The sequence below is a fragment of the Salvelinus fontinalis genome, chromosome 42, assembly GCF_029448725.1.
Source record: "Salvelinus fontinalis isolate EN_2023a chromosome 42, ASM2944872v1, whole genome shotgun sequence".
Taxonomy (NCBI): domain Eukaryota; kingdom Metazoa; phylum Chordata; class Actinopteri; order Salmoniformes; family Salmonidae; genus Salvelinus; species Salvelinus fontinalis.
In genome coordinates, this window is record NC_074706.1 from 22763796 (window position 1) to 22775742 (window position 11947).

General features: G+C 43.2%; 1 protein-coding gene across 1 annotated transcript in view; it reads left to right on the top strand.

The window, feature by feature from the left end:
• The window catches only part of LOC129841152 (uncharacterized), a 35758-nt gene extending 29120 nt beyond the window's left edge, over positions 1 to 6638 (top strand). The window contains exons 7-8 of the mRNA XM_055909291.1: positions 1254 to 1365; positions 1669 to 6638. Coding sequence (XP_055765266.1) covers positions 1254 to 1365; positions 1669 to 2666 — 1110 coding nt within the window. The 3' untranslated portion in view covers positions 2667 to 6638. The remainder of the gene's footprint in view (positions 1 to 1253; positions 1366 to 1668) is intronic.
• The last annotated feature ends 5309 nt before the right edge of the window (positions 6639 to 11947 follow it).

The window sequence follows — 11947 nt, forward strand, 5'->3', positions numbered from 1 at the left end:
GTGCAAAGCTGTCATCAAGGCAAAGGGTGGCTATTTGAAAAATCTCAAATGTAAAATTTATTTTGATTTTTTAGAACACTTTTTTGGTTAGTACATGATTCCATGTGTGTTATTTCATACTTTTGATGTCTTCACTACTATTCTACAAGTAGAAAATAGTAAAAATAAAGAAAAACCCTTGAATGAGCAGGTGTTTCTAAACTTTTGACCGTTAGTGTATATATATTTAAACAAATATATATGGCGATTGGAAATGATGCAGACAATTACATTGATGGAAGCTAGAATCTATCTGCAATAATAAAGCTGATCTACCCCCTCAAATTAGTTTTATAAATAAATAAAACAAACCGCACTTACAGTTGACCGGGGAAGCTCTTGCAGGGCAGACATTTTACAAACTAGCTTGTTGTAAAGGTGGCATCCTATGATGGTGCCACGTTAAAAGTCGCTGATCTCTTCAGTAAGGCCATTCTACTGTTAATGTTTGTCTATGGAGATTGCATGTCTGTGTGCTCGATTTTATACACCCGTCAGTAATGGGTGTGGCTGAAATAGCCGAGTCCACTAATTTGAAAGGTTGTCCACATACTTTTGACCATGTAGTGTAGTTGAAGGCTTTTTCCTTGAGTAATAAAAATGCATTGAAATTACTTAGGAACTGTGCACAGTTTGGAGAGGTGTGTGTCTACTTGGAGACACCAGTTAGACCTCTCACTCAAACCCTTGTAATAGTTTTTTCTTAACTTCCACCTACTCCAAAGTTTCAATGAATATTCTTATTATGTTACTGAATGTATTTTCAGATTTCGTTATTGACATATGCTGTGAAAAGTACAGTAAATGTAAAATGAACATAATATCAACATTGTCATGTTTGGATTCAATCTTGTGTCAGGTGAACTGTTATGTCCTTACGTTTGGTTTTATAATTTCCATATAATCTCCAAAGTGTTCTCTTTCAATTGCTACCATGGTAATGCATATATGCTTTGTATAGTTCTTCTGTTAGAAATGTTTCAATTTGGACCTAACCATATAGGCCAAATTTCAACAAATGTAAGGGGTTATCAAGTGTGGGACCATGCCTTTGAATGATCAAACCATTAAAGAGTGTCAAGTAATCAAATCAACTAACATGTTTGCATAGTACTCATAGCAATCCCTCATTGTCCAATCAGAAGATGCTCCATAGCAGGGTGCTCCCATCAGATTTCTTGATCCAACATCCTCTCACTCTGTATCTCTTACAGTCAGTAGACATGGAGGAATGGAAGCCTGATCTGCTGCTGGTCAAAGAGGAGACCATAGAAGATGGACCAGAGAGCATTATTCTGCTGAGTGGACTAAAGATGGGGGAGCAAGGTAAAGGACAAATACATATAGCCCATTGTCTTCCGACAGGTGGCGTCACTTCTACGCAACGCTCATCTCTCATCAGCGCAGCCGAAATCATCTCACTATCTGACATAAGGCAATGCATATAGCCTACATACAGTAATAGATCTTCAATGGGAATAGTGATACAACCAGCAATTGTTTTTTCTTCATTCATAAAATGAAATCAGTACAACTTATGTTTAAATACAAAGGCACACATAATAAATTAACTTGACCAGGTGATTCACTTAAAAAAACAAATGTCTACTTTCTAACCTCTTCCTGCAGGTGGTTGGCTGGACGATAACAGAGGAGACTGGGTGGCCATCTTGGATTCCCAGACCCAGAAGGGTGCAGCCAATGGCCAAGCGGAGGTCAGTGGATGGGACAACGTCCTCATCTCTGGGCTGGGGAACAACACTGTTAACCACAACCAGAAACAGACAGTCAAAAACAAAACAACATCCAAACTTAGTCTCCATGACAACAGACTGGCTGAGACGAGGGCGAGGTGTAGATTTGGTCTGCGGGTGCGGGGAGGTGTCCGTATGCGGCTGGAGAGGACAGACTCTGGTAGCGATGCTCCGTCCTGCTCCTATAGTTTTGATTCAGAGAGACTGATGGCACCTCAGGTTAACCCCCTAACAGGTGCTGCCTTCAGCCTGCCTTCTATAGGATCTATCAACTGGAACATGGACCCTGGGACAACACAGACACTCCCTGGCCGTCCTCCTCACACTCTCCTAATGTTAAACCAGACCTCAGACAATGCCAGTGCCTCAACACTAAATGGATACACAAGCCCGATGACAAATGACAGTAGTAGTAACGATATCAGTAGATCCAGTGGCGAAGAGAAGCGCTTCCCATGTTTATTCTGTGGGAAAGCCTTCAGTTTCCCCAAACAGGTGGAGATCCACCAGAGGATGCACACGGGTGAGAAACCATTCAGCTGCCACCTTTGCCAGGCCAGTTTTTCACACTCATCCAGTCTGAAGAGGCACCAGAGGATGCACACTGGGGAGAAGCCATTTGGCTGCCACCTGTGCCGGGCCAGTTTTTCCCACTCATTCAACCTGAAGAGGCACCAAAGGGTCCACACAGGGGAGAAACCATACAGCTGCCCCCAGTGTGAGAAGAGGTTCTCCCACCAGCACCGGCTGAAGATGCACCTGAAGGTCCACACAGGAGAGAGTCCGTTTGCCTGTACGCAGTGCGGGAAGAGGTTCTCAGAGAGGAGCTGCCTCAGGATACACCAGCAGAAAATGCACACAGCCCATGTATAGAGTATAGTGACATCACCATCTAACTGAGCAGCAGCAGTTAGGTAGAGCTCCTCATACAATTGTATTATTTTTGTTCAATTATTTTGTATTTTGTTTATATGTAGTGCTGTGTTCTCCACATCTGGAGATATTAGTAGATGTTTTTCCTTTGAGAACATTGTTTGATTTTGAGAGAGATTGATCAACCTGGCTCTAAAGGCTCGCTAGTCTACTAAGTTATCTTGATCATCTGGCAAGAAGCAACAAGGGCAGGATTGAGGGACTAGGGCATCAGGACAACGAGAAGAAGGATGAGGAGAAATAGAGGATAAAACCAACAGAAAAAGGAATTGATTTGGAGGATTTCTAAAGGAAAGACAGTATTGGAAAGTCAACAAACAAACAAAAACACACATATCATCCTGACCAACTTGCCCTCTAAATACACCTCTGCTGTCTTCAACCAGGATCTCAGCGATCACTGCCTCATTGCCTGCGTCCGTAATGGGTCCGCGGTCAAAAGACCACCCCTCATCACTGTCAAATGCTTCCTAAAACACTTCAGTGAGCAGGCCTTTCTAATCAATCTGGCCCGGGTATCCTGGAAGGATATTGACCTCATCCCGTCAGTAGAGGCTGCCTGGTTGCTCTTTAAAAGTGCTTTCCTCACCATCTTAAATGAGCATGCCCCATTCAAAAAATGTAGAACTAAGAACAGATATAGCCCTTGGTTCACCCCATACTTGACTGCCCTTGACCAGCACAAAAACATCCTCTGGCGTACTGCATTAGCATCGAATAGCCCCCGCGATATGCGGCTTTTCAGGGAAGTCAGGAACCAATATACACAGTCAGTTAGGAAAGCTAAGGCTAGCTTTTTCAAACAGAAATGTGCATCTAGCAGCACCAATTCCAAAAAGTTTTGGGACACTGAAAAGTCCATGGAGAATAAGAGCACCTCCTCCCAGCTGCCCACTGTTCTGAGGCTAGCAAACACTGTCACCACCGATAAATCTTCGATAATCGATCATTTCAATAAGCATTTTTCTACGGCTGGCCATGCTTTCCACCTGGCTACCCCTACCCTGGCCAACTGCGCTGCAACCCCCGCAGAAACTTACCCAAGTCTCCCCCGCTTCTCCTTCGCCCAAATCCAGACAGCTGATGTTCTGAAAGAGCTGCAAAATCTGGATCACTACAAATTAGCTGGGCTAGACAATCTGGACCCTTTCTTTCTAAAGTTATCCAACAAAACTGTTGCAACCCCTATTACCAGCCTGTTCAACCTCTTTTGTATCGTCTGAGATCCCCAAAGATTGAAAAGCTGCCACGGTCATCACCCTCTTCAAAGGGGGAGACACTCTAGACCAAAACTGTTATAGACCAATATCCATCCTGCCCTGCCTTTCTAAGGTCTTCGTAAGACAAGATAATAAACAGATCACCGACCATTTCGATTCCCAACATACCTTCTCTGTAGCCTCCAACACTACTCAGCAAATTGGATGTAGTCTATCACAATGCCATCCGTTTTGTCACCAAGCCCCATATACTACCCACCACTGTGCCCTGTATGCTCTCGTTGGCTGAACCTCGCTACATATTCGTTGCCAAACCCACTGGCTACAGGTCATCTATAAGTCTTTTCTAGGTAAAGCCCCGCCTTATATCAGCTCACTGATCACCATAGCAACACCCACCCGTAGCATGCGCTCCAGCAGGTAAATTTCACTGCTCATCCCCAAAGCCAACACCTCTTTGGCCGCCTTTCTTTCAAGTTCTCTGCTGTCAATGACAAGAACGAATTGCAAAAATCATTGAAGCTGGAGACTTATATCTCCCACTCTAACTGTAAGCATCAGCTGTCAGAGCAGCTTACTGATCACTGTACCTGTACACAGCCCATCTGTAAATAGCACAACCAACTACCTCATCCCCATATTGTTATTTATTTATTTTTGCTCTTTTGCACCCCAGTATCCCTACTTGCACATCTATCACTCCAGTTCTAATGCTAAATTGTAATTATTTCGCCTCTATGGCCTATTTATTGCCTTACCTCCCTAATCTCACTACATTTGCACACACTGTACAAATATTTTTTTGTGTTATTGACTGTATGTTTGTTTATCCCATGTGTAACTCTGTGTTGTAGTTTTTGTCACACATTTTTGCTTTATCTTGGCCAGGTCAAAGTTGTAAATGAGAACTTGTTCTCAACTGGCCTACCTGGTTAAATAAAGGTCAAATAATAAAACAATTAAAAATAAATAGCAGGACAGGCTCATTGTAATGGCTGGAATGGCATACATGGAACGGTATCAAACATATGGAAGCCACGTTTGACTCCGTTCCTTTCATTCCATTCCAGCCATTACAATGAGCTTGTCCTCATATAGCTCCTCACCAGCCTCCACTGACATGCATCAATACTCAAATTCTAAAAATAGCAATAGTAGCAAGAGCTTGGCATATTCCATTTGATCTATCAGCAGAAAAAAAATCTGACCATTATAAACAAACTAAAACTGCTGAGGGAAAATCAAGAGACATTGTTGGCTGATTACACCCTAATTGGAGACTGTTGACAATGTTGACATCAGCTAACCGATCAGCTAACATGATGCCATACACGCTGTCTGCCATCTGCCCGGTACAATTGAAACCAGGATTAATCCGTGAAGAGCACACTTCTCCTGGGTGCCAGTGGCCAATTGCGGAGGTGAGCATTTGCCCACTGAAGTCAGTTACGAGGCCGAACTGAAGTCAGGTCAAGACCCTGGTGAGGACAACAAGCATGCAGATGAGCTTCCCTGAGATGGTTTCTGACAATTAGTGCAGAAATTCTTCAGTTGTGCAAACCCACAGTTTAATCATCTGTCCAGGTGGCTGGTCTCAGACCAACCCGCAGGTGAAGAAGCCAGATGTGGAGGTCCTGGGCTCGTGTGGTTACACATGGTCTGCGGTTGTGAGGCCAGTTGGACGTACTGCAAAATTCTTTAAAAACGACAGATGTGGTTTATGATAGAGAAACAAACATTAAATTCTCTGGCAACAGCTCTGGTGGACATTCCTGCAGTCAGCATGCCAATCCAATCGCACGCTTCCTGTAAAACTTGAGACATTGGTGGCATTGTGTTGTGTGACTGGCCTTTTATTGTCCCCAGCACAAGGTACACCTGTGTAATGATCATGATGTTTAATCAGCTTCTTGATATGCCACACCTGTCAGGTGGATGGATTATCTTGGAAAATAAGACATGCGCACTAACAGAGATATAAACCAATTTTTGCACAAAATTTTAGAGAAATAAGCTTTTTCTGCGTATGGAACATTTCTGGGATCTTTTTTTCCAGCTCATGAGAAATGGGACCAACACTTTACATGTTGCGTTTATATTTTTGTTCAGTATATTCTTTAAAGAACAAGTTAACTAGTGACTTTCAGCATGCGTTTAGGGAAGGGCATTCAACTTGTACTGCAGTGACTCAGATGACTGAGGATTGGCTAAAATAAATGGATAACAAGATAATAGTTGGAGTTGTATTAGATTTCAGTGCAGCATTTGATGTTATTGATGATAATTTGTTATTGAAAAAACAAACTTGATATTGCTTTACATCACTTGCCATCACATGGTTGGAGAGTTACTTATCCAATTGAACTCAACGGAAGCTTCTCTAACATCAGATATGTACAGTGCGGTGTCCCTCACGGCAGTTGCCTTGGGCCGTTACTCTTCTCTATTTTTACAAATGATTTGCCACTTGTCTTACAAGAGGCAAAAATGACTATGTATGCTGATGATTGCACACTCTACACATCAGCACCTACAGCCAGTGAGCTCACTGAGACTCTTAGCAAGGTGTTACAGTTAGTGTCAGAATGGGTAATTAACAAACTGGTCTTAAATACATCTAAAACCAAAAGCATTCTCTTAGACCTAAACCTCAACTGGAGTTGTGCATAAAGGGTGCGACTATTGGACAATTTGAAGAAGCTGAACTCCTAGGAGTAACATTGGATGGTCAAGTCGTATTGACAAATTTGTTGTTAAGATGGGTAGAGGTATGTCTCTTATAAAAACATGTTCTACGTTTGACACAAAGATCAACTGTACCATTTGTTCAGGCTTTGATCATGTTCCATCTTAATTACTGTCTGTTACGCGGAGTGGAACAGGGGAACCCAAGAGCAGACTCAGACGAGAAGACTGGGATAAAGTAACCAAGATATTTATTGAAACAAGGGGGAGATGGAGTGCAGGTCAGGGGAAGCTCGGGCGTGTTGCTGGAAACCAGGTGCGGAGGCTGAGGCTGGAGCGAGAGGGGTTGGGACAGGGTAAGCAGGTCCGGAGGGAAATCCAAAGGGAGTAGTAGAGTGGGGAATCCAGGACAGAGTAGCAGGATGACGAGACGCGGGACTGGAGACAGGGACGAGTCAGAGCGGGCAGAACTGTAGCGGAGAGGAAAACAGCGTTAGGCAAGGAAAACGGACACAACAGGATCTGAATAGTAACAAACGGCTAGAAACGTAGACTGACTGAGCAGAGATTATGATCGGGCAGCATGGAAGTGGCAGGGCTGAGTATTAGTAGAGGTCTTGATTATGGAACAGGTTGCAGGTGGTGGGGATCTGCTCTGACTCCAGCACACCTGTCTCCACACACACACACACACACACACACACACACACACACACACACACACACACACACACACACACACACACACACACACACACACACAGAGAGAGAGGGAAAGAGCACTAGGGGAGGTGGCAGGTCAAGGCAACACATGATGAGCAGTAGAGGGCGTTGCAGGAGCAGATGTGACACTGTCAGGTAATATGGTCAGGTGCAGTAAAGAAAGACCTTCAAAACTGCAGCTGGCTCAAAACAAAGCACCACGCCTTGCCCTTAACTGCGCACACAGAACTAACATCAACAACATACATGATAGTCTTTCATGGTTGAGAAGAAATTGACTACTTCTCTTCTAGACATACATATCCCACCAGACACGCCACTATGGGTTTCTTCACGGTACCTAAACCAAAAACAGATTTAATGCGTTGCTCAGTTATGTGTAGAGCCATGTCATAGTGGAATGCTTTAAAAAACAGATTAAAATACATATTGTATCACAGCACTTCTCCTCTTTCTAAAAATCTAATTTAACTACTGTATATAAGAATATGTATATTTGAATAGTGTGTTAATAGTATTTTTGTTATCTCTTGGTGGCTTTCCTATATATAGAGTGCCTTCAGAAAGTATTCAGACCCCTTGACTTTTTCCACATTTTGTTACGTTACAGCTTTATTCTAAAATGGATAAAATAAAATTTAAATCCCCAGCAATCTACACACAATACCCCATAATGACAAAGCGAGAGCAGGTTTTTGAATTTTTTGCAAATGTATTAAATAAATACCTGATTTACATAAGTATTCAGACCCTTTGCTATGAGACTCGAAATTGAGCTCAGGTGTATCCTGTTTCCATTGATCATCCTTGAGATGTTTCTACAACTTGATTGGAGTCCACCTGTGGTAAATTCAACTGATTGGACCTGATTTGAAAAGGCACACACCTGTCTATATAAGGTCCCACGGTTGACAGTGCATGTCAGAGCAAAAACCAAGCTTTGAGGTTGAAGGAATTGTTCGTAGAGCTCCGAGACAGGATTGTGTCGAGGCACAGATCTGGGGAAGGGTACCAAAACATTTATTTTCTGCAGCATTGAAGGCCCCCAAGAACACTGTGACCTCCATCATTCTTAAATGAAAGAAGTTTGTAACCACCATGACTCTTCCTAGAGCTGGCCACTCGGCCAAACTGAGCAATCGTAGAACGATGGTTCCCAGTGGAACCACCACTTTTGGAGCGGCAGGTAGCCTAGTGGTTATAGCGTTGGGCCAGTAACCGAAAGGTTGATCGAATCCCCGAGCTGACAATGTAAAAATCTGTCGTTCTGCTCCTGACGATAGGCCATCATTGTAAATAAGAATTTGTTCTTAACTGACTTGCTTAGTTAAATAAAGTTGTTTTAAAAATGTAATTGGGGAGAAGGGCCTTGATCAGGGACGTGACCAAGAACCCGATGGTCACTCTGACAAAGCTGTAGAGTTCCTCTGTGGAGATGGGAGAACATCCCAGAAGGACAACCATCTCTGCAGCACTACAGCAATCAGGCCTTTATGGTGGAGTGGCCAGACAGAAGCCACTCCTCAGTAAAAAGCACATGACAGCTCGCTTGGAGTTTGCTAAAAGGCACTTAAAGAATCTCAGACCATGAGAAACACAATTCTCTGGTCTGATGAAACCAAGATTGAACTCTTTGGCCTGAATGCCAAGCTGGAAGAAACCTGGCACCATCCAGGTGCCACCACGCTGTGAAGCGTGGTGGCAACATCATGCTGTGGGGATGTTTTTCAGCGGCAGGGATTGGGAGACTAGTCAGAATCGAGGTAAAGATGTATGGCGCAAAGTACAGAAAGATCCTTGATGAAAATCTGCTCCAGAGCGATCAGGACATTAGACTGGGGTGAAGGTTCACCTTCCAACAGGACAACAACCCTCCTTCCGTGGCCTCCAACTGCTCTTAAATGCAAGTAAAACTAAATGTATGCTCTTCCACCGTTCGCTGCCCGCACCTGCCCACCCGTCCATCATCACTACTCTGGATGGTTCTGACTTAGAATATGTGGACAACTACAAATACCTAGGTGTTTGGTTAGACTGTAAACTCTCCTTCCAGACTCACATTAAACATCTCCAATCGAAAATTTAATCTAGAATCGGCTTCCTATTTCGCAACAAAGCATCCTTCACTCATGCTGCCAAACATACCCTCGTAAAACTGACCATCCTACCGATTCTCGACTTCGGCGATGTCATTTACAAAATAGCCTCCAACACTCTACTCAACAAATTGGATGCAGTCTATCACATTGCCATATGTTTTGTCACCAAAGCCACATATACTACCCACCACTGGGTATGCTGTATGCTCTCGTTGGATGGCCCTCGCTCCATACTCGTCGCCAAACCAACAGGTACAGTGGGGCAAAAAAGTATTGTCAGCCACCAATTGTGCAAGTTCTCCCACTTAAAAAGATGAGAGAGGCCTGTAATTTTCATCATAGGTACACTTCAACTATGACAGACAAAATGAGAAAAAAAAAATCCAGAAAATCACATTGTAGGATTTTTAATTAATTTATTTGCTTATCTTTTTTGTTGTTGTTGTAGAGAAGAGAGTGAGACCTAAGAGTCTGGGTATAGCCTTCCTCAGCTGCCTCATGGTTACCCCACGAATACACAGGGTCAGGATGGGAGTTACCTGGCCTATAACACAGCACACAATCGCAACAACAGCTAGAGTTCAAGGAGGGAGCTCAAAGACTCAGGTGGCTCCTGCTTCTGCCTCCTCTGGGGTCATTGAGTCACAACGTGGGAGGCCGAGTATTAGCAAGGACGCTGACAAGCTGTACACCTGCCCGTGTGGGAAGTGCTTTGCTAAGTCGAAATATGTGAAGCAGCATCAGACCGGTCACACCAAGAAGAGGTCCTTCAAGTGAAAACTGTTACAAGAGTTTCTCCTTCCTTCTGAGTAACCTTATCAGGCGTAGGAGTCCACAAAGGGGAGAAATTGTAGCAGTGTGGCTTAAGTTTTACACAGGGGATATCTGGGAACCATTCTTTAGTTTTATAGTTATCATGTGAAGTGATCTGGGGTAAGAGGGTTTTTGTGATGACTAAAGCCCTCAGTTGAGCATCTGGGTGTGCTCACATTCTCACATGATAGACTTGTTGTTTGGAGTGCTGGCATAGCTGAAACACTGTCATTGACAAGTAACACTATATTCCACTCTGGTTTTGCCTATGTTCTATTCGTAACAAATATAATGTCCCTCTTCTTTAACACCTTAATAACCCATTATTTTTAGGCCATTTATTGTACTTTTTCTAAGCAAGTCAGCTCTGAGCTTGAAAGATACTGATCATGAATAGGTTTGATGTGTAATCAAAGATGCTGGACAAACTCACTTAGGTAGTTTGCCATTGAAGAAAATGGTTGCTACTCTCTACTTAACTGGCTACTGGCTCCCATCGATACCAATGCGATAGCATCTGGGTCTGGCCTACTTCATTGACTTACATTGAAAAAGAAACAATGAGGGAGTGGGATGGTTGTCTAGAAGGGGCACAGCTTTTGTCAAAATGTACTTTCGTAGCAGGTTTAGGAGAACTTATGCAGAAAGTTAGGATAATTAACGTAGCAGGTTAGAAGAATTAGGTTACGTTTAGGAAAAGGGTTAGCTGTATCCCACCTAGACATGACTGAGTCGGATGTCTGTTTTCTCTTCCATCTCTGGTGTAATGTAACAAAGATGATCTATTATATTGGCAAGATAGGCAAGTGACCACTTTAACAATAGAAATACATGTCCTCAAAGATGGAAGGCAGCCAGGAGGAGGTGAGATCAGGTGGGACTATTCCAGCCAATGAGAGGAAAGATAGGCTTGTGAACAACATGCCATAGAGCTAGATAGAGGACTCCTCTTTGTATCTGTGACAGTCTGAACAGCACTATCTCCATTTTAAAGAAGTAAATGTCTTTATTAGCTGATTGCTCCCAACCCAGTTGATTACTTTAAAATGGTGAAAGCCCTCAATGGCAATGTTCATGGTAAAACCGGTTATATCCATGAGTGCTCTATCTCTATGACAACAGGCACAACTCTGATATAAAGTATTTTTTTTCAAAGTTGTCTAAATGCCACGTGCGTCTACTTATATCAGTGCATTCATAACAACCTAACCGTCCTAAACTAATTACTTCTATTCAATCAGATAGATCAAATAAGTCTCACGTAGCACATTAGAAATTACATTGTTGTTGACCAAGTTCGACTGATTGACCACCATACAAAAATTCCTCACTTCATGGGCTTATTTTCGTGGACAGATTTTGGGTGGAGTAAAACCTCTCGCTTCGCCTCGTCCTCTCTGAATGAAATAAGCAGTACCGTGGTTCTTATGCTGCGTTCAAAACAACTGGGAACCCCGATTTTAGCGCGTTCAAAACAACTGGGACATCGGAAAATACGAGCCCGACTGGGAAAATTATTCGAACGGTCATCCAACTCCGAATTCCAACTCGGGAACTCAGCCCACTTTCTCAAGCTCCGACTTTCCTACCTGAAAATCCCTGACGTCATGATTTGACCACGTATTTTTCCGAGATCACAATTGGGTTGAACCCGAGATAAGAACAGCGCACATACACGACT